This window comes from Desmodus rotundus, chromosome 5, assembly GCF_022682495.2.
Source record: "Desmodus rotundus isolate HL8 chromosome 5, HLdesRot8A.1, whole genome shotgun sequence".
NCBI classification, from domain to species: Eukaryota; Metazoa; Chordata; class Mammalia; order Chiroptera; family Phyllostomidae; genus Desmodus; species Desmodus rotundus.
The window spans coordinates 138,524,989-138,549,510 of record NC_071391.1 but is presented as its reverse complement, the minus strand read 5'-3'; the positions used below and the strand labels follow the sequence as shown (position 1 = coordinate 138,549,510).

The 24,522-nt window shown below is 32.9% G+C and overlaps 1 protein-coding gene across 4 annotated transcripts in view; it reads left to right on the top strand.

The window, feature by feature from the left end:
* Nucleotides 1-24,522, top strand: part of VPS54 (VPS54 subunit of GARP complex) — a 101,014-nt gene that overhangs the window by 42,846 nt on the left and 33,646 nt on the right. For all 4 annotated transcript variants that reach the window (XR_008426910.2, XM_053924786.1, XM_053924785.1 and 1 more), the window contains 5 exons: nucleotides 8,167-8,293; nucleotides 9,246-9,353; nucleotides 12,851-12,906; nucleotides 14,807-14,903; nucleotides 22,567-22,904. Coding sequence is in view for 3 of the 4 variants with exons in the window: in XM_053924786.1 (XP_053780761.1) it covers nucleotides 8,167-8,293; nucleotides 9,246-9,353; nucleotides 12,851-12,906; nucleotides 14,807-14,903; nucleotides 22,567-22,904 (726 nt within the window). In the remaining variant the exon portion in view is untranslated. The remainder of the gene's footprint in view (nucleotides 1-8,166; nucleotides 8,294-9,245; nucleotides 9,354-12,850; nucleotides 12,907-14,806; nucleotides 14,904-22,566; nucleotides 22,905-24,522) is intronic.

The following is a 24,522-nucleotide window of genomic DNA, read 5'->3' as shown; positions in this document are numbered from 1 at the left end:
CATAAAAAGGTGTACTGTAAGCCCTCACTTAATGTCATTGATGGGTTCTTGGAAACTGACGTTCAGAAAGATGATGTATAATGAAACCGGTTTTGATTAAATGAACTAGAGTTAATTCCTATGGCATATTTTTCTGGTCACAGAAACATCACCAAACTTAGACCCCAAAACACTTCTAATAGTAAACATTGAAATAAATGTGAGCTGTGAATACATTTAAGAAGATTAATACAAACAAGTCAGATAATTATTTTCCAACCTGCTATTCCAGTTCAGGGCATTTCAGTTGGTTGGAGCCTCTCGTAGCAGCTCAGGGTGCAAGGTAGGAACCAACTCTGAACAAGACATTCTTGCACCTGAGTCACATTAACACCCATTCCCACACTCAGGCTGGGACAGTTTAGATATGCCGTGTCACTTCACATGCACATCTTCGGGATGTGGAAGGAAATTGGAGTACCCAGACAAAACACACACAGACTTGGAGAGGACCTGCAAAAATTACTCAGGCATTGGCCCCTGCTGGGAATTTTTTTTTTTCCTTCTTAACATTATAATGAAAGGATGTGAAATGAATGTTATTCAGGGACCTGCTGTAAATGATTTTTAAAAGAACTTTCAAGTATTCTGATGATTCATATTTTGCTCAAATATCTTTTTACTGTTATTAGAACCTACACATGTGTAAAGAATGTTTATTCTTCATATAAAACATTTCTGTAAAGTTGTCTATCAAATGTCAGTTCCAGTATGGTTATCACTGTATAAAATTTTGGTATCAGACCTGTGTTGAGTTTCTGACTTCTGAAAAATATCTTTAAATGCACATAATTTTCAAACATAGAAGTATTGTAAAAGAAAATGATTTTCTAGTGAAGAAAACAGTCTCCAAGTTGAGATAGTTTAAGGCTGACATATTACAAAACAGTTTTGTTTAAGTACTGTTTTGTTTAAATCCTATCTGATGATTTACTTTCTCTATCATTCCTTTTGCTATAAAGCTGTTAAATATCAACATTTTTAACTTTCTTTTCTAGATTCACAGATATTTTAGGGCCATTTAGCTTTATTTGGAAGCTTAAGAATAGTTCAGATTCTGTATTTGATCACTTAGGATAACATGTACTTAAGGTCTCTTGTTTACTATACGCATTAGTGGTGTAAGGTGTGTTCTTAGTTTATTAACATGATTACTCTTTCCCACTAGAATATGAGATATTGTACTTGAATTTCACACACTTTCCTCCTGTTTTTTCATACTAGAGAACAAATTTTAGTCATTTTTGTGGGGCATACCTTAGAAAAAAGCATAGGGTTTTATTTAAAATAAGAAATCTGTTTTTAAAATATTTATTAGGGAGAGAGAGACACACACATACACAGAGACATCAGTTTGTTGTTCTACTAATTTATGCATTCATTGGTTGATTCTAGTATGTGCCCTGACTGAAGATCGAATCGGCAACCTTGGTGTATCCAGGTGATTCTTTAACAAACTGAGTTACAGTCAGGGTCAAAAGAAGGAAGCTTTCAGTAGAACCAAGGATTCTGTTGGATTAATTTGTTAGTAATCTTTCCATTTGATAGATCTTAGTCCAGGTTTGCTTTCAGCTATGTTTTTTTCCTAACACTTTTAAAGGGAATTTTGACATCAATATCTTCCAATAGTCAAATTACTAGAATTACAAATCTCTATTTAAAAAGAATTTGAATGTTTTATTTGTGTACAATTTTTCTGAAAATATCATATATTTTCTAGTCAGTGGTAGTAAAAAATACCTATGTATTTTTTCTTATTCTTTCTATATTTTTGACCTTGATATTTTTTGTATATATTTTTGTGACTTCTGAACCTCCAGGACATTTTGCTTATATGATAATGAAATTTAATAACATTTTTCCATATTTTGTTATTTGTGATTTTTTTTAAAACAAGAATTTTTCTACTGGGCCCTAAGTGTCTTGGGCAAAAGCTATGTCATGTACATCTTACTATGTATTTATGGAATCTGAATGATCCAGAGTATTACCTAATGTATATTGACTCTTGGTATCATTTTCGTATTCTTTTTTCCTTTCTTTCACTTTTCGTAATCACTGTTCCTAGTTAACCATTTATAGTTTATGTATGACTGTAGCTCTTAATCCTGGCTGCATATTAAAACTCTCAGAGGAGCTTTATACAATAAAAAGCATGCCACACCCTATCCAAACTAATTAAGTTAGATTTTCTAGAAGGTGAGGCCTTCACAGCTGCCTTTTTTTAGTGCCTCCTTTGGAGACTCTAAAATGCACTAGAATTGAGAAGCCTGGTTTTAAATTACCATTGGGTACTCTACTTTTTCAGGATTTGGAATTAAAGTGGTAACATCTTCTTACATAATTTTATTCTTTTTAAAAACAAAAATTTCATCTAAAACGTCTTTCTGTCTCTATTCAAAGAGGGCTCTACTAATGTGTTAGGGGTACAATGTTATCAGTGTAAAAATCCCAGTTTGATTTCCTCTTCTGAACGTGGACAGTAATTTACACAGCGGGAAATTTGGCTCATTTAGTAATTCATAATTATTAAAATGGATCTTTTGTACAGTTGTTGATTTTTGTTATTTAAAAATTTTTTAAATGATTTTACTGCCTCAATTGTTGAAAATTGGGCACTTTGAATTATTAGGACATAAAATATTTTTAACCACTACTCATGGAACGAAAGTTTGCTATTAGCAGTAAAAAATTTCTGGTAATCAGTCTAACAAAATACATCATTTGTCATCTGTACTACTTTTAACTAAAAGTGTTGCTGCGGTTAATGACATTGAATTGTTTGTTAAGCAGTTGTAATACAGAAAAGTCATTATAAGCTTGGGAATATATTTGAACTTTGATATCTTGCAGGTTTTGACATAGAAAAACTTTAGTTACCTTGAAAACTGAGGATGCAGTGTTGTTATTCGCTCTTATTGTAAAGATTTGTGTAGAAACTGTGTTTTCACCATTGTTAACTTTTTTCCTTGCTACTTAATACCACAATTACTCTATTATTACCACTACTATAAAACCCAAGAATATTTTAAAAATTCTTTGGTACTCTGTACCAGGTACTGTGCTAAGAATATATTGCATGTATTATTTTATTCCTCCTCCCACTCCCCCCACCCACCCTGCTAAAAACCCCTGAGAGATCAGTAATCTTACCCCAATCTAATATGGACACTGAGGCATAGAAAGGCTTACATAACTTGTTCCAAGTCATGCAGCAAGTTATAAGACAGTAGAGTCGAGATTCAACCTAGGTCTCATCTGAACCAAGAGCTATGTATGCTTTTTAATATATTTGAGGATTTATAGGACCACAAATAGATCACTTGGAATATCAGTGCTAATTTTATAGTGTGATAGAGGTAAAACAATGGGCAATTAAGTTACAAGTTTGCTGAGCCAGGACCTACCATGGTAATTGATTTTAGGATAAAAATTAATGAAACCAGCTTTTTTCCTAGTCATAAACCTTTTTTTCTAAAAAAAAGAAAAGGTAGAAAACATTCAGTTAATTGTATGTCCCAGTTTATTGTGTTTTCATTGATCTGAGGTCACCTTGGAATTCCATTTAAGGGATTTTTATTATTGGAAGTATCAAAGGTACATAAAAAAGTCTTTGATCCTGATATAATCTATAACTTAGGTCTTCAAAACATTGTAGTAAGAAAGCATTCAAGTTGTATGCTCTAGGGTGAAGCCAAAAACCAGACTTTATGCTATTTGATAAAACTAATATTACTGTAGAGTTTATTGATATATGTTTCTCTGATAAAAGCAGCACAAAGGTCATTGTAGTGAACATACAGTTTAGTAGAAGATCCGAATTAATGTACAAATTGAGGCATGTCAAAGTAGAAAGTATTGGAATTGTTCCAGTTTTTTTAGCATATAAGGCAGTGAGTATTTTCAGAAAGTGTTATTTTAGTTATTTACTGTTTCAGTAGATTTCTTTTACCATCCTAAGTTACTGCATGTGATTATTAGGATACATACTTTAAAAGTGAGCTGTTAACAGCTTTATTAAATGTTTTCGATAATGTTAATAATGTACGGATCATTATTATTATATGTCGTCAAAGTAGTCAAGAATAGAAAAGCAGTTAGAGCAAGGATGAATAGGTGAATTTTGTAGAACATTTTAATCCTGGAAGTTTTGTTTAAAGATTTTTTTAGACATATCTTTGTGTGTATATTATATACCTGTGATTATGAAATACTATTTGATATTAGTATTGAATTCATATCTGTTCTTTTTAATTATATTTACTAGACTTTAAAAGTAGTTAAAGAATGCATAAGAATAAAGGTTCTCAGTTATTTAAGACAATATTGGGATCAAATAGAAGAAGTTACTATGCTGAAATTACACCTGGGAGTTAACAAACTGATGGCCAACTTTGTTTTCTTTGTGCCCCTCCCCTCACTTTGGATTGGAAACAAATTCAAAACATTATTTCATTTTATTCATAAATATTTCATTATGTATCTTGAAAGAAAAATAGCTTTAAAAACATAACTAATATTTATATTTTCACATAGCTAGTGAGTTTTCAGATTTTCCTGTTTGTCTCAAAATTCTTTTTTATAGTGTTGAAATCAGGATCCAAATAATATGTATATATTGCAATTGGTTGATATATCAAGTATCTTGATATATAGTTCTCCATTCTTGTGTATTCTCCCTTTCAAAATATTTATTGAAGAAATCGAATTATTTGTCTTGTAGAGCCTTCTCACAGTCTGGATATTGCCACATCCCCATGTTTATCATGTTTTTCTTTTGCCCATATTTTCTATAAACTGGTAGTTACATTTAAAGGCTTGATCAGATTTAAGTTTTACTTTTCGTCAAGAGCACCTAATAGGTAGTGGTGTGTATTTCAGTCAAGAAGCATATATCTGGTTGTCTTTCCTTTTTGTGCTATTAACAGACATTTAATGATCATTGCCTAGATTATCATCTCATTTAGGGTTCCAAATCATGGTATTCTAATTCTGTACTTCATTATTCATTTACCAACTGGAATATTTCCTTAAAGCTGTATTTCTACATAATAATTATTTGGTAACTCTGAAGTACATATTTTACAAGTGTAGGCAGGATAAATTCTAGAATCTTCACTTATTTAGAACTTTTTTAAAAAAAATGATTTGAAAATCTAGCATCTTCTAAAGGTGACTGATGAGTTTTTTGAAAATATTTGTATAAACACGTGAATTTATATATATTTGAAGTGTTTAAATTCTTTGCTGTTTTTATTTTTATCGGTGTTCAAATTTTTCTGTCTTTTGGAATTCCCTCCTCCAATTCATTCTTGAGTCCTTTTAACATGATTCCATGAGTAGTCATTGATTGTTTTTTTACTTTGTGTTATGACAAGATATTCATATATTTTCTGTCCCAGACTTGTAATCTCCCACTTTTCTAAGGAGCTCGAGTTTCTTTTAGTAGGAAATGGTATTTAAAAATTACAATCTGGGAACCAGAGGTAATTTGTAGTAGACACAGCTAGAAAATAATTTTCCCTTTATAAAGAAAAGAAATCTGAGTTTCTATTGATAGTTTCAACTTAAATTCAGGATTATAGAATTCAGTCTTACCTATATATCCTTTTGAACAGGCTGAAAACTGTGGTTCCTAATGATGATAACATAAATTTGTTTCATCTCCCAATATCAATAGAATGCTCTCAGAACTAACATGATTACTACAAATACAGGATTTTTTTTCCTTAAGGATATATCCTTTGTTGAATGAATTGATAAATTACCATGTTTTAATGTCCATTGAAATAATTCCTCTTTGGGTAGATTTTCCACTAGATATACAGTTAAGTTCATTTGTTTCATTTGCTTTTGATATGTAAGGATTGATCTTTCAAGATGTAATGTTGTTTTATAACAATGTTAAGTAGTTTCATGGTTCCAAAGTCAAATCTGTGAAACAAAGGATATTCAGAGAAATTTAACTTCTGTCCAGGTCCCCTTTCTCCCTACTTACCTCTGTAGGTCACCATTTTAAAAAGTTTTAATTAATATTTTTCCATCCATTCATTCCCTCCCTTCATCCATCCATCCATCCTTCCATTCATCCATGTGTTCCTCATCTAAGATAAGCATTAGCATACTGTACATTTTTTTTGACCTTGCTGTTTTTACCTTACCGTATACCCTGGAGATGACTCTACAGTATATGTTCTCAGTGGGGGTCAAGGATATTACCCCATAGGGGCAAATTGGTTCTTGAAGGGTGAAAAAATCGTGGATGTTACAATGGTTTGTGGCCCTCCAAAGGACTACAGTATGTACCCAGATATATAGTACATCTGTGATACTAAAAATTTCATTGGGGGGGTTGTTGATTAGGGAGGCAATAGTGAAAAGAGGTTGAGAAACTGCTCTGTAGCAGTGTACAGTATATTATCTGGTATTCTTCAATTCTTTTAAAAGTGCATAGTGTCTCTTATGATATATTCAGATAACCCCTATTGGTTAACTTTTGGCTTGTTTATATTCCTTTGCAGTTAATGGTGCTGCAATGAATGTATATTCTTTTGTACTTTTACCAGTGTATCTCTGAGACAGATTCCAAGAAGTGAGATTCCTAGGTCAAAGACTAATTGCCTATATAATTTTGCTAGACACTGCCAAATTCCCCTTATGGAAGTGTTTTAGTTTGTACTGGTAGATATGTTCTAATAATTATGAGATGTTGGTACTATTTATGAGAACCTTACTAGTCTTCTAATTCGCTATAAGAAATATAATTTTATATTGCAAAATACAAATTTATGTTATTTTAAGTAAATGTGTATGTATGTGCGTATAAATGTTTATTATTTAATTATAGATGTTTAAATTTAACCTTAAATTTAAAGTATTTAAATATGAATTTAAATTAAAAAAATTTAAATATGAATGTTTAAAAATTTCCCGCAAAGATAGAACTTAAATTTTTTTTATCCTGGGGTATAAACAGATTTCCCAATGGTCTATATCACTTAATTTTTGGAATATTTTGGACCAACCAACTAGATTACCTAGGTTTCTTCAACCCATTGTTTTTATAAAGCTATTAACCCTGTCTGGTATGGCTCAGTTGGTGGGGTGTCATCCCACAAGACAAAAGGTCGCAGATTTGATTCCTGGTCAGGGCACATGCCTGGGTTGTTGGTTTGGTTCCTCACTGGGGTGCATGCAGGAGGCCACCGATCATTGTTTCTCTCCCTCCCATCCCCTCTCTCTAAAATTAAGTAAGTAAATAAATAAATAAAGCTATTAGATTGTGTAGCAAATACTCCTTTGTAGATGAAGGTACTCATCCGCAGTGCCCTGCAGAGCCGGGAGTACATGGGACCATTCTTGTCATTTGGACAGTGCATGCTTTTTCTAAAGGTTACGAATAGTGATACTTGCCTTTACCATTCCCACAACTCTGCCCAGATTAGAGTCCTTTTCACTTTAATCCTAGCTAAGATATGCAAATATTAGGATATATGAAAAAGAAACATTTTATGATAAAAAGTTTCATGTGTAGATTGTAGTTCAGTATTTTTGTATTTTTAGTCTTGTGTTCTGATGACTTTCAGTTTACTGACCTGAGGGATATTGCAAGTAACTGAAACTGATGATGCCAGAGATTGAAGTGTGTCAATCTGTCCCTCTGGTTAGTCCTTCAGATATATGCACCCAGAGCAGGATCTGGCACATAGTAGGTACTTTTATTTGTTGAATAAATGGCTTGGGAGCTACTGGCATTGATATTCAGTAAATGGTTAATGAAGAAAGGACTCTACTCCCTTCTGTCTCTCTCTCAAATCAATTTTTTTTTTTAAAAAGGAAAGGACTTAGAATATCTGAATATTTTATCTGTAAAAGTAAATAAGCAGTCATGAAATTTCTAGAGCCAGGTTTCCTATAACACATCTGTATATTAAAGATAAAAATAGAATTTGGGAAGTGATGTGAAATTATTGCAGTTATTTTTGTTAAGTTAAAGGACTCCATTTTACTAAAACATCACATTATTGTACAAGTACTGTTAGAGAAGTTTTGCCTACTAGTTCCCTTAATTGTAGAGTGAATTTGGATTTTTAATGATTGTATATAACATTTCTTCTTCCTTTGTAGGCATTTGGGATCACAGCTTTGTGAATTAGAAAAACTGATAGATAAAATGATGGTTGCAGAATTTTCTACTTATTCCCATAGTGACTTAAATAGACCACTGGAAGATGACTGTCAAATTTTAGAAGAGGTATGTATTTTGAACTGTGGAATGCAGTTTATGTCATTGCCTAGTGCTAGTTCCTAACTTCCTTAGTTTAGAACACATTCTCAGTTTTTAGTGAAAAAAATTACATTAAATTTCAGCTTCTATTTGACTTATGAAGTCCTTCACTACATGACTTTATTAAGTACCGTATTTGTTTATTATTCTGTGAAATTAAAGAATAAAATAATTTCATAGCCTAATTAGAAATTAGAGTTAAAATGAGGTCTTTATTTAGCTTGCAAACCTAAAATGTAAATGTAGGAAAAATTAACATATATCCATGTGTATGCATGCATTGGAATATATCTTTTAAAAAAGTGATCATTATTATATGGTAACTCACCAGTCATTCTCTAGTCATTCACTGAATGTATATTATGAACATGTTTTATGTATATGCATATACAAATATATCATATCCAGGCTTTACTCATCTGGTAACTTTTCAGTGCTGATTACTGCCAAGAACTCATAAGGAATCCAGAAAGCCCTGATAGCAGTCTAAGTAGTTAAGAGATATTTTTATCTGTTTGCAGTTCCACAGATAGTCCAAGTCATCATTCTAGTCTTCTAGACCACTAAGTGGAAAGCACATGGATCACAGACTATTTATTGGTTATCAGGGTCTGCAAAGGATACTTTCTAGGTACTTGAAACTAGGCCAAAATATACTCTTATAAGATTGTTTTGCCTCCAAACCAGCTTCATTTGATCCACTGCTGTGGAATAGGATTTACCTGTTTTGGAACACTGACTCCAAAAATCTGATGACAAGATTGTTGTAGAAGGGGTTTTTTTAGGCTTCTAGAAAATACCATGTAAAGACAGAGTTCTGAGCATCAAAATATAAAACCCTTGATATTTAATATTTCTACCTGTGAGATTATTTGATATTTAAAGTGTGAAGTTACATACTCTTCTTTTATTTTGATAGGAAAGACTAGTGTCTCTTGTATTTGGACTTTTAAAACAAAGAAAACTTAATTTTTTAGAAATCTATAGTGAAGAAATGATTATTACGGCAAAGAATATCATTAAACAGGTAATTGTACATTTTTTATATTTGATCTAATTTGGTCTAGAGTCTTTTGTGAAGTTTATTTTTACATGATCCGAAAAATAATATACAGGGTCCAGCACAAATAATGCCCCTTTTTAATTTCAAAATCATAAGCATGTCATTCTGTAACATAACAATATCACACTGAAGTACACCGTATGACATTTCAGGTAAAATGTTCAAATTAAAACTATAAATTATTACACTCATATTATTACCCTACCAACCATACTCAAGCAGGCCTTACTTCTGTTGGACTCTGTAGTATAATAGTAATATTTTCTCATTTGTTAAAAAATTTAAAATGTAGAAAAGTAGAAAAAAACACAACCCTATCAGCCAAAAGATTATCATCTAAGAATACTTCGTGGAAATTGTTACTAATGTTTTTCATTGTTGCTATCATACTGTATATAGTATTTTGATTTGTACCTGTATTTCAGTTAGGAACACAAGCATATTCTCATTATGTAAGCCTTCATAAACATTATTTTTAGTGATTGTATAAATTTTCAACAACACTATGTTAGTTAAACTTACTTAACCAATTCTTTAATCTGTATATTTAAGTTGCTTTCAGTTTGGTACTATGAAGAACATTGTGACAAATGTCTGTGGTATAAAGTTTTGTTTGTTTCTTTTCATAAGACTATTTCCTTATAACTGATTTCTAAAAGTGGAATTATTGGTGAGAGTGTCCAATGTTTAAATTGTTAGAAATTACCAATATATATATACTGTCACTAGCAATAGATAAACGTCCATTTCATCTTACCCTGATCTCTCAGAAATCATAATTGTAAACTCAAATCTCTTTTTTCAGTCTTCCCTGATATTTGTTTTGACATTTTTTTACTAAGATAAATCTTGTTCACTTAACTTTAGTTTTTGTGTATATGAAAAAGAACAATTTAAAATGTATTTACGAGGCTTAGTTGATCGTCAGTAAGTTGAATGTACATTACTGAGTTTTTAATGTTTAAATAAAACAGACCAAATGAAAGATTACAATCACCCCATCTTTTAACTCTTTCAAACACTAAAACGCTATTTTAAAATTGTTGATACCACTTTCAAAAATTGTTGGCAATATCTACTAGTACTAAATATACACTATTCTGACTTACCATTTCTGCTCCAGAGTACTACCTGACAGAAATGCATACGTAAGTTCACCAAAGACTTTTGGGGGCAGCACTATTTGTATTAAAAACTAGAAAAAAAAATATCAGTAAAAATAAATAGAATTGTGATATATTTATGCAGCTGAATAGTATACACCAATGAGAATGAATAAATTACATGGAACAGTATGGATGAATGTCACATACATAATGTGGAGCCAAAGAAACCAGACACAAAGGAATATACACTGTATGCTTCCACTTATGTGAATTTCAAACACTGGCCAAATTAATCTGTTGTATTAGAAATTAGGATAGTAGTGACTTTTGGGAGGAAGTAGTTACTAGGAGGGGAGCAGGAGAGTAGCTTATTGGCAGTATTCAGTTTCATGATCTGAGTTCTGGTTACACAGGTATACCCCGTTGTGAAAAATTATTGAGTTATAAAAATAATTTGTACAATTTTCTGTATGCATATTATACTTTTAAACAAGTGTTTTTTTAAAACTGGTGTTTTAATTCCTAGACTTTTCATGAAATCTAAGCATTTTTTTAAACTTTAAACTGTTGCGTGTATTGTAAGGAAACATAACTTCCAAAATAAATTTCTTTTGGAATTAAAACAATTTTTGAAATTTAAGTCTAGTTGGTATACAATATTACATTGGTTATATTAGTTTCCAGTATACAATGTAGTGATTCGAAATTACTGTGCCTTATAATGTGATCAGTCCACTAATTATAGTAATCATCTGTCCCTGTGCAAACTTATCACAATATTATCAACTATGTTCCTCTATCTCTTTTCACTCATTTCCTCACTCCCTCTCTTCTGGTAATCATCCCTTTAGTCTCTGTTTCTGTGAGTCTATTTGTGTTTTGTTTGTTCATTTGTTTTGTTTATTTTTCGATTCCACACATAAGTGCGACCATATAGTATTTGTCTTTTTCTGCCTGACTTATTTCACTTAGCATAATACCCTTTAGATTTATCCATGTTCTTACACATGACAAAATTTCATTCTTCTTATTGCTGCATAATATTCCATTGTACTATATATATATATATATATATATATATATATATATATATACCACATACTCTTTGACCATTCATCTGTGGATATTCATGATGAACAAAATTGTCAATGAAATACTAGCAAACTGAATTCAACAGTGCATTAAAAAGATTATACATCATGATCAAGTGGGATTTATACCAGGGATGAAAGGGTGGGTCAGCGTTCAAAAAACAATGTGATTCATCACATCAACGAAACCAAGGATAAAAATGCTTTGGTTACCTCAATAGAGGCGGAAAAAGCATTTGACAAAATTCAACATCCATTTATGATAAAAACTCAGCAAAGTGGGCATAGAAGGAACTTACCTCAACTTGTAAGGGCTATATGTGACAAACTCACAGCTAAGTTCATACTCAGTGGTGAAAAGCTGAATGCTTTTCATCTAAGATCAGGAAAGAACAAGACAAGGACACCCATTCTCACCACTGTTACTCAACATAGTACTAGAAGCCCTAGTCACAGCATGCAGACAAGAAAAAGAAATAAAAGGCATCCAAATCAGAGAGGAAGAAATAAAACTCACTATTTGCAGATGACATGATACTATATGTAGAAAACCCTAAAGAATCCACCAAGGCCCTGACTAGTGTGGCTCAGTTGGTTGAGCTTCATCCTGCAAAGTCAAGTCACTGGTTCAGTTCCTGGTCAGGGCACATGCCTGGGCTGTGGATTCAGTCCCTGGTTGGGGCATGGATAGAAGGTGCAACCAATGGATGTTTCTCTCTCATATCAATGTTTCCCTCTCTTCCTCCCTTCCCCTCTCTCTAAAAGTAAATAAATCTTTAAAAAAAAATAAAGAATCCACCAGAAAGTTAATAGAACTAATAAAAGAATTCAGTAAAGCAGCAGGATACAAACTCAATATACAAAAATTTGTCATATTTTATTTGGAATTTTAACATAGGGCTTATATCTTATTCCTAAGTATTAGAGTTCTGTTCTGTGTTTTGTTTGAACAGTTTTAAATAGTAGAGGATTTTAATTCATACAGTTCAAGCTACTCTGGAATAATTATTTAATAGGATAACAGTAATGCTGAAGTATTTAAAATGCTTTGAGGTATGTAAAAGAGACAAGAGAAATACGGTAAAGCGATTATCAGAGTTATTGAGGCCCTTTTAATTTAATGTATTTTTAGATGTATTTTCAAAATAATACTTTTAATTTTTTTTACTGTCTAGCCCATTGAGACCCTTTTAAATATATAATTGATCATACCATGTAATACTTAGAATTCACATTAATCACATTTTTTTCTTAAATTTTGCAGTGTGTGATTAATAAAATTTCACAAATAGAAGAACTAGACACAGATGCTGTTATGAAGTAAGTATAAATATTAGGTTGTGGTTGATCAGTAGCAGAAGTGATGACATACAAGGGAAGAGGGCAGTTAATAAAATTCAGGAGAAATACATGTATTAGTTGAAAAAAAAAGACATGCAGTAGTTAAAGTGGTCTTCACCGGAAGGAGGCAGTCATCTGGAAGGCAACCCGTCGGGAAGGGGAGATGGAGCTATATGCACCTTTCTTCCTTCCAGTCTTTTGTAAGGGCTCCTCATTGGCCCACCCTAGCAGGTCAGCCTCCAAGGGCAGAGAGAGGATACAGTGTAGATATGGAGGGGGTTAACTGAAGAATCCATTTCAGAGGAATAGCAGTGTTAAATTTAATTATTTGGCTAAATAATTAAAACACAGCTTCTAATTGGCTTTGAGAAGTTTGAGTACAGGATTTTGAATTGCCATGTATGTAATTTTTTTCACCCTTGAAATCCCTATTCTTCCAGGGATAAGGGAATCCCTATCCCTTGAAGAGTGATAAATATTTTATGACCATGAATACCTTATTCATATAGACACATGAACTTTATTAATTGGCCTAAGATATGAATAGCCATATGGACAACTTGTGAAACTTCTTTAGGTTAGACTCATAGAATGAGGATTGTGGAATTTTAATTTCCACACTATTACCTAGTGTAAACTCAGTTTCACAATTAGTTGAAGCAACCCTAATAACTCAGGAAGCACAAGTACAGTAGTTGGAAAAATTAAGTTAGTTGAGACTATTAAAAGGCCTGTACCATCAAGAAGACATAAACATTGTAAATATATATGCACCCAACATAGGAGCACCCAAACACATAAAGAAAACCTTGGAGGACTTCAAGAAAAATATTGACAGCAACACAATTATAGTAGGGGATTTTAACACCCCACTGTCAAAAGCCCTATAGACAGGGAGAGTCAGTTATTTTTAATTTTTTTATTCCCTAGGGAATTTTCTCAAATAGAGAACCTTCTGTATATCAAGTATAGGAGTGTCTTTGGGAAATAAACTATAAGCTGTAGCAGTAGCCATTAAAAATTTAGAGTAATTAGTCATTGTGGTACTATAAAATGTTTTTATGGAACTATTTTACATAAATTTTTTATCTTGAAGTTAATTAATTGGTGTCAGCTATGTAAATTTTGGCTATATGATTATATATTATACTAATATAGTATATATATTAAATCTAGTATATATTACATATATATTGTATACTAATATGATATTGGCTAATTACTTACATAGCACTTTTTTATGCACCATGAACTGTACTGTGTACTTATTAACTCACTTAATATTCAGAGCAACCATATAAGGTAAGTTTTGCTACTTTCCCTATGTTGAGAAAATTAGAGCATGGAGGGGTTAGGTCACTTGACCAGAGTCATACAATTAGTATATGGCTAGGCTGGAACTTGAACCAAGGCAGTGCGGCCCAAGAGCTCATGCTTTTAGCCACCATTCCACATGTGGAAAAATACTTATTTACTTTGTAATTAGAAAAGTAGGTTATTAAGTTTATTAAGGAAGATGTTATATTCCTATTTTTATCTATTTCAGAATATATCTTCTCCACCTTAAACCAAAATTGGTTTACTTTCTCTATGGCTTTTCATCTGGTGGTCACGAATCGTGCTCACATGGAATTATATAAGATTCTTAAGTCAGTATACTTGACTAGACTAGTCTTAGAGATATTTAAACAAGGAGGAGATGTTTGGTAATTGACTTCAACTCAATTTTATGATATTAGTTAGGTATCTAGATAAAATGACCTAATTCTTCTGTTCACTAGATAGTATTTAGTATAGCCTCCTTTAATTAGTAGGTTTTGTTCATATATCATTTTGCCCAAAGACAATCACTATTTTTGTTTGAATTTTTTTTTCCTAGGCTTGCAGATCAGATGAGAATGTTGAATTTTCCTCAGTGGTTTGATTTGCTAAAGGATATTTTCTCTAAGTTTATAGTTTTCCTACAGAGAGTTAAGGTAAGCTTATGTGATTATCAGTTTATCCAGAATATTCCTAAATTAAGTCACCTTTCTAGATTTATAAATATATGTAGAATCAATTGGAATAAAACAATTTCTTTGTTTTTGTAATTTTTCTAAGAAGCTTGGTTTTCAATAAGATTTAAAGTATTTCAGAATATTTTGGTACTTTTTATAATTTAGATGATTTGTTTTGTAGTAAGAAGAAATATGTTTGCTTGGCATTAAATGTTATACAGTAGTATTTTCTCATATGATTTTGTGTTACTTGAATCTCTCTAGACTATCTAGAGGTCAGATGTTGTGAAGCATTAAAAAAAATCTGTACCAAACCAAACCTAAACTAAAATTTTTGAGAAATTTAGTGTTGATAATAATGACTTTTTTAAAAGCATAAGTTCATATTTAAATTGCTTTATTAATTTTTTAATTGCAGGTTTTTATTTCATTTTTCAATCTGGGATCCAGTCAAGGATCATGTATTACATTTAATTGCTTTATCTCCTTAATCAAAACCACTTACTTTTAGGCCACTCAGTATAAGGAAAAGACTACATCACACAGCATTTTTCAGAAGAAAAGATGTCACAGACTCTAATATAGAAGTCTCCAACCTTTTTGGCATCAGGGAACGGTTTCATGAAAGACAGTTTTTCCATGGATGAGGAGGGGATAGTTTTGGGATGATTCAAGCACATTACATTTATTGTGTACTTTATTTCTATTATTATTACATTGTAATGCATAATGAAATAATTATACAACTCAACCATAATGCAGAATCAGAGGGAGCCCTGAGCTTGTTTTCCTGCAACTATCTGGGAGTGATGGGAGACAGTGACACCAGAAGTGTGTTGCTTATGTCCAGTCTACTCCATAATCTCATTTTGGTTGCTATCACTGGAGAAAACCCTGCTTCACAAAGATAGGATGCTGGAAATAGAAGCAGGCTTTTCAGTGCTTTTGTGGCAATCTCAGGCTATTCTGCCTTGACTTTAATCTAGAATGTATGGAGGTTTGAAGTTGTCTCAAACTTTTACTTAAACATATTTTTAAGGCCACTGTCATTTGAGATCTCAAGAAGTTGATCCTCTTCTAACACCGATGAAGTCAGTTTACCTGGCTTATTCACAAATGGATTGGACATTTGTTTTTTACTCATTTTGCTAGGGTTAGCATGTGGGCTTACCAAAACTGTGACTGAGACAAGTGCGCAGTGCGGGAAAGAGGCACGAACAAAGTGGTGAATCAAATAATGGGTGGGCTACATATGGACTTCAGTAAGTGTCGGATTCTGACTTCAAGCCTGCCACCAGGTGCAGCTGTACAATTGAAGTACATCAACTCACTTACCCGATGCATTTTAATTGTCACTTGCCACTTACTGATAGGGTTTTGATATGAGTCTGCAAGCAATTGATTTATTACAGTCTCTGTGCAGTCAAACCGCTCTGCTAATGATAATCTGTACTTGCAGCTGCTCCCAGCATTAGCATCACCACCTCAGCTCCACCTCAGATCATCAGGCATTAGATACTCATTAGGAGCGTGCAACCTAGATTCCTCACATGTGCGGTTCACAGTAGGGTTCATGCTTCTAAGAGAATCTGTTGCCTCCCCTGATCTGACAGGAGGCAGAGCTCAGATGGTAATTTGAGCGATGGGGAGTGGCTGTAAATACAGATGAAGTTTTGCTTACTAGCCTGCCACTCACCTCCTGCTGTGTGGCCTGGTTCCTCACAGCAGGATTTGGGGACCCCTGCTCTAAGACATATTGTTTGGGATTATGTTTTAATAAGAGATCCATGTGGAATTACTGATTATAATAGACTACTTGTGAAATTAGATATTTTTTGAATTATCAGGTATCAGTATTGTGTTATATGCGCTGGTTAATATTTCTGGCATCTCCTGAGTATCATGTTAAAATGGTCTCGGGGACTTTGGTACTTATCTATGACATGGCTTTTTATTATTGACATTTGAGTAATGCTAAGTCACATGCATAAAACTCTGCAATCAGAGTGGGAAAAGTTTTATAAAATGTGATTCACCATACTTAATTTAGACTCCTACCAGAATGTTGATCCCACCTATTGATAATGAGAGATAGCAACCCTTTATCTGTGGATTGCTCAATAACTAGGTCAGGTTTCCACTTTTTCTTGTATTCCTATCACGACATTATCACACACACTTCTATTATTACATGTCTGGATATATAGAACTCCCACATTGCATAATATTGGCCAAATTTTTGTCAGTAACTTTTTAAGGAACTATTTCACTTTTAAGTTCTGTATCAGTTAAACTAAGCCAAATTATTATAGTCTGTCCCTCACCAATTCACAGTTTTGCTTTCCATGGTTTTAGTTACCCATGGTCAATTACAGTCTGAAAATATTAAATGGAAAATTCCAAAAATAAACAGTTTGGTACACAATTCATAAGTTTTAACTTGCTTACTATTCTAAGTACTATGATGAAATCTCATACGGTCCTGCTCCATCCTGCTTGGGGTGTGAATCATATCTTTTTTAGCAGATCCATGCTGTATACACTCCTCACCTGTTAGTCACTGAGTAGCCATGTTGGTCATCAGATTGACAGTTGCACTATCTCAGTGCTGTGTTCAAGTAACCATTGTTTTACTTAATAATGGCTCCAAAGCACAAGAGTAGTGCTGGCAATTTGGTAATGCCAAAGAAAAACCATAAAGTGCTTCTTTTAAGTTCTTGACTTAATAAGGAAAGGAAGAAAAAGTGGGTGCTGAGGTTGCCAAGATCAATGATAAAATTGAATCTTCTATCAGTGAAATTGTGAAGAAGGAAAAAAATGTGTGCTAATTTTGCTGTTGCACTTCAAACTGCAAAAGTTCTGGTGACAATGCATAAGTGCTTAGCTAACATGAAAAAGGCATTAAATTTGAGGGCGGAAGGCATGAACAGAAAATGTGTTCAATGGATGGCAGTGTGTTGTACCAGAAAGCATTGAGCCTATACTAAGACTTCAGCAAGGGATCCCCTAAAACAAGTCATCACACTCACATACTTTTTACTAGAGTATGTTGTTATAATTGTTTTGTTTTATTATTACTGCTGTTAATCTCTTACTCTAATTTATAAATTAAACATAATCATAGGTATGTATGTGTAGGAATAACATAGTATATGCAGGGTTCAGTACTATTTGTAGTTTCAGGCATCTACCGGGGGTCTTGGAATGTACCCCTGAAGAACAGGGGGGATTACTGTTTTTAATGTATGTATGTACAGTGATTTGTCGTAGTTGTAATTTCTCATTTTCATATTTAGGCCACTTAAACTAATACTTCTGTTGACATCTTTGAAGGTGACATATAAACTTTAAATACTACATTATCTTTGATACAAGTTTATGATTTTGTAAAGGTATGATTTCACTGAAAAATGATGTTAATTATAAGCTGTTCATTTTTAATGAATTTAAAAATAACTACAGATTGGAAGAACCCAGATGTCTATCAATAGAGGTGTGGTAAAATAAGTTATACCTGGTATATTCATTACAACAGAATGTCGTGCAGCCAAGGATTTTTAATTATTGAAAATAATTAAACATTATTATAACATTAAGTGAAAAGGCAAGATACAGACCTACTTATACAATATGATTTCAGCTATGTCAAAAAGATTTTTTATCTGCAACTTCATAGAACAAAGAGAAAGCTTGTCTTCTTAATGGTTATCTTTAGGTGATAAGAGTATGCATAATTTAAATTGTTATTCTTTTTGTTTTTCCTAAATTTTCTACAAAGTATTACTTTTATGATTAGAAAAGATTGTTTAGTTTTTAACAGTGTTTACCATGTTATGGGGATAAACTATTTGAAACTTTTATTTAATTTACCAGGGTTATTAATGTACTATCCTACATTCTTATATTTATTTCTCAGAAACAAAAGATATTCTATATATCACTTTAGTGTGAAGTAAAATTATTTTAAAAAAGAAATTAAAACTTAGAATTTCAGCCAGAACATTTAAATAATATTTTTAGTGTAAATAGAGGGGAAAAAATTAAAAGTTGAGGCCTTAAAAATTTTACATTTGAGTGATCATTAATGACTTAAGAATTCATATTGTTGTTAATTGTATTTTTTGAAATTTTTTATTGTGGTAAAGTACTCCTCACATGAAATTTATTATCTTAACCATTTTAATTGTACAGGCTAGTGGCATCCACGTTGTTGTGTTATTATCACCACCATCCATCTACAGAACTCTTTTCATCTCAAAAAACTGAAACTATTAAAACAATAACTTCCCTTTCTCTCCTTTCATCTCCTGGCAACCACCATTTACTTTTTGCCTGTATGAGTTTGACTGCTTTAGGTACCTTGTACAAGTGTAATTATACAGTATTTGTCCTTTTGTGATTGCCTTATTTCATTTAGCTTAATGTTCTCAGTGTTCATTTATTTTGTGTCATGTGTCAGAATTTCGTTCCTTTTTAAGGCCGAATATTCCACTATATGTATATACCACATTTTGTTGATCCCTTCTGTCAGTGGACACTTGAGTTGCTTCTACCTTTTGCTATTGTGAATAATGCTTCCATGAATGTGAGAGTACGAATATCTCAAAGCTGCTTTCAGTTCTTGAGTATATGTTCAGAAGTGGAATTGTTGGATCATATAGTATTTCTGTTTCTAATTTTTTGAGGAAACTCCATATTGTTGTTTATAACAGCTACACTGTTTTATATTCCTAACAATAGTGCACAAGGGTTCTGGTTCCTCCACATCCTTGCCAACACTGATTATTTTTTCCTTTTTTGATAGTAGCCTTGTAATGGGTATAAGGTTGTACTGCCTTTTGGTTTGATTTTCATTTTTCTAATGATTAGTGATGTTGATCTTTTTATGTGCTTATTGGCTATTTTTATATATTATCTGTGGAGAAATATCTTCTTTGCCCATTTTTTTAATCAGGTGGTGTTTTTGAATTGCAGGAGTTCTTTATATATTCTGGCTGTTAACTCTTTATCAGGTATATGACTTGCAAATATTCTCTCCCACTCTGTGGGTTGCTTTTTTTACTCTGTTGATTGTGCCCTTTGGAGCATAGAATTTTTTAATTTTTTAATTTTGGAGTTTATTTTTTTGTTGGTGTTGTTGCCTGTGCTTTTGGTGTTATATATAAGAAATCATCACCAAATTCAACATTGTGAAGTGCTCTCCCTATATTTTCTTATAAAAGCTGATTTTTTTTAGGTCTTATTTTAGATCTTCTATCTATATTGAGTTAACTTTTGCATGCAGTATAAGAAAAGGGCCCTACTTTGTTTTTTGGCGTGTGGGTGTCCAGTTTTCTAAACACCCATTTTTTTCAATCTTCACCCAAAGACATGTTTATTGATTTTACAGAGAGGAGAAGGGAGGGAGAGAAAGGAAGAGAAATATTGATGTGCGAGAGAAACATCAATTGTTTGCCTCTCACACACACCCCACCAGAGACCAAACCCACAATCTAGGCATGTGTCCTGACTGGGAATTGAACCTGTGACCCTTCGGTTTACAGGATGATGCTTCAGCCAACTGAGGCACACCAACCAGGGCACACCATTTGTTGAAGACTCTCCTTTCCCCACTGAATGGTCTTGGTACCCTTGTCAAAAATCATTTGATTATATATGCAAGGGTTTATTTGAATTCTCTATTCTCTCATTGATCTCTATGTCTGTATTTATGCTAGTACTACACTGTTTTGATAACGGTATGGTTTAGTAAGTTTTGACATCAGATTTTCAACTATGAGACCTCCAACTTTTTTCATCTTTTAATTATATTTTGAATATTTATTAAAATTCTTGTTTGTTGTCTCTACCCCGTAGTTTAGGCTGATTTGTATAGCTGGGAAGGGAAAGACCATGCTAACTATCATAGTCTTTTTTAAAACAAAAAGTTAAAAAAGAAAGTCAGCAAGAAGGATAGATAAGGAAGAAGAAAGGCAAAACAAAGATGGGGAGATAAGCACATTAAAATTAAGACAGTAACCCTGGCTTGTGTGACTCAGTGGACTGAGCGCTATCCTGTGAACCAAAAGGTCACAGGTTCAATTCTCAGGGCACATGCCTGGGTTGTGGGCCAGGTTCCCCACATGGGGGTGTGCAAGAGGCAACCAATCGATGTATCTCTCATGCATTGATGTTCCCCTCTCTTTCCCCCTCCCTTCCCCTTTCTCTAAAAAGTAAATAAGTAAATAAAATCTTTAAATAAATAAATCTTTTAAAAAAAAGATTAAGACAGTAGTGGAGATTAAAATCACCAGTGGTAGAGTGTAGCAAGGAGCAAGTTTGTAATAATAGAGAAGTTACTGATCAAAAGAAAGGAAAAAAAAGCAGTATCCATTGGCACTTTGGGAGTGTAGCCCTTGAAGGCACAGAATCTCTGCTGTATATAGTATGGACTATTGTATCTTTCAGAGTGCTCTTAGTTCCAAATAACAGGAAAACATAAGCCAACATGTCTTAAACAGTTAAGGGGGTTTATTTGCTTATATAACTGAAACATATTTACAGGTAGGTCAACTTTCAGTGTTTCATAGAAAAGTTGATGATGTTATCTAGCCTAGATTTTGTTTATCTGCATTTCTCTCAGTTTGTCTTTAATGTATCTTCTTTAGCTTTAAGCTCAGGTCACAGTAGTTCCATGTGCTGCTTGCACTAGCTTAGACTCTTATCCTGTCTTTGAAGACCTTATATTGGAGTCTGCTTCCCTAGAACCATGTAGATCTTGAAAAACAAATCAAGAGTTTTGAGAAAGGGAACAACAAATTATGAGAATGCAACCATGAATATTAAAGTAGGCAAGTAGCCCCTTTCTTCCTAATAGTTCATAAAGATTTAATTTATATACAATTACTCTGAATTCATGTAGCTTTCAATATTTATTAAGTACCTATGTGCTCAGCACTATTCCAGTATCTTTGAGCTAACATTGTAGTGGAGACCTAGAATTAAAAAGTTAAAAAGATAATAAAAACTTATTTTTTAAAAGTGGGTAATGGGATAATGTTGCTGGGAGAAGAGTCAGAAAAGCCCTCTTTGAGGAAGTAACTTTGTGCAAAGAACCTGAGTGATGAGAGGAAACACTTATGCAAAGATCAAGATGAAGAACATTCCAAAAAGAGGAAACAACAAAGCCACTGGGATGGGAACAATATAATTTAGAAGAATAGAAAGAGAATCAGAATGACTGAATAGTGAGAAAAGGCATGAGATGAGGAGAGAGATGGATGTAAGGGTAGGCATAGTAAGAAATACGGATTTTTTTTTTCTTTTAAGCAAGCACATCAATGAATATGATTCTTTGACAGACAAGTTATATTTAGTGTAACTTATCTAAGAGGTTAGAGAAATCTGCAATATATTTAGGGAGATTTATGTTTACAAAATCAATTAAAATACAGGAGTCTACTCCTAAGTTTTAGGGAACCCATTTCTCTTGAGCAGTTCTTTTTCACAAGTCACATTTTATTAAAAGATTGGTAGAAATTCTTACATGCATGACCTTGAGACATTTCTAATATTTCAAAAGTACATATACAGAATTCACTTTGGGGAACTTTAAGTGCAAGCTATTTTAAATCCTTTAAAAATGTATCTTGTTTTCTTGTAGGCAACATTAAATATCATTCACAGTGTTGTTCTCTCAGTTCTTGATAAAAACCAAAGAACCAGAGAATTGGAGATTTCACAACAGAAGAATGCTGCAAAAGATAATTCACTGGACACAGAGGTGGCTTATTTAATCCATGAAGGCTTATTTATAAGTGATGCATTCAGTGAGAGTGAATTAACACCTATAGCAGTTGACACTGCCTCTCAAAGAAATGCATCTCCAAATAGTGAGCCCTGCAGCAGTGATTCAGTATCCGAACCCGAATGCACTACTGATTCTTCATCCAGCAAAGAGCAGATATCATCATCTGTTACTCCAGGAGGTGTGGACATTATGTGAGTATGGTAACTACTGACATCTTAACAAGACTTGGAATCATTAATGATTTCAATAAGATTGATTGTTCAGTTTATTGGAAAATCACGTAAACTTGGTTTTGGAATTTATAACAAAAGTGAATTAATTTTATGAAACATATCTTTTGGAAAATGTATGGAAGGTAGTAAGGAAGTGAGATTTGGAAGTAATTCAGAATTGCAAAATTTTAAGTTTAGAAAGGAATCATTTAATTAAATGCCCTCATTTCAAAGAGTTTAGATAACGTAAAATCATTAGAAGCAGAACTTGTCCTGAAACTCAGGTCGGTATTGCTTTGCTTATTTTTCTTCTACTGTGTCACCTTTGTATTTTGAATATAGTGAAGATCTGTTTGATTTACAATTTTTGATTTTTCAAAGAAATTAATTTCCAAATAGATCACACTGTCTTTTTTAAACATTACTTTTGAAAACTTATTTTGAAATTTCAAATTTACAGAAAAGTTGTTAGAATAGTACAAAACACTGTCATATATCTTTCATGTTGATTCTACATTTGTTAACAGTTTACCACATTGCCCTATTTCTTTTGCTCTTCCTTTTTCTCTCTTCCTCTTCCTTCCTCTGTCTTTCATGTTAATATTTTTTTCTGAATCATTTTGACAATAGGTTGCAGACTTGATGTCCCATTATCTCCAAATACTTCAGTGTATATTTCCTAAATACAATAACACTACCTTAAATAACCACAGTATACCAATTAAAATCAAGGAAACATTGATAACATTGTGGATTATTACCATCTAATCCACAAACCCCAATGGTCCCAATATTCTGTATAGTAAGAATGAAAACAAAACAGAGCCAATAAAGTCTTTCTGGTCAAAGAATATAGTTTGGATTCAATCATCTTAAGAATAATAAGAATTCAATACTTCTGTTCATTTTCACATAAGTCAATTTATGGCCCAGGAGCTTAGAAAGGTTGCATTAACAGCATAAAATCAGCTATAACACCTCCCTTCCCCACCAAAAAGAAAACTCCCCCCAAAAAAAGCCTGAACTATACATCAATAAAACATTTTTTTTCTGTTTGGGCTAATATTTTCACATTTACTGGTTAGGGTACAGTCTAAAACTGCAGTTAAAAGATGCAAAAACCTCTATAGCTTAAACAGCATAGAATTACGGTTCTCTCATGTAACAATTCAGAATCAGGTAGTCCAGAGCTGAGAAGGCAGCTCTTCCATCCTCATTGTGTAGCTTCTATCTTTGTCTAAGGAATCTGCTCCAATTTTTATCTTATCTGCATCCCTAGCAGCAGGAAGGAGAGGGCAAAGGGTTAGTACTGTCCTTTTTTTGTTTTAGCTTTTTAAAAATATATATTTTATTGATTATGCCATTACAGTTGTCCCATTTTCCCCCCTTTATTCCCTTCCGCCCTGCAAACCCCCTCCCACCCATATTCCCCCCCCCTTAGTTCATATCCATGGGTCATACATATATGTTCTTTGGCTTCTACATTTCCTATACTATTCTTACCCTCCCCCTGTCTATTTTGTACCTACCATTTATGCTACTTATTCTCTGTACCTTTCCCCCCTCTCTCCCCTCCTCTCCCCTCTCTCCCCTGCTG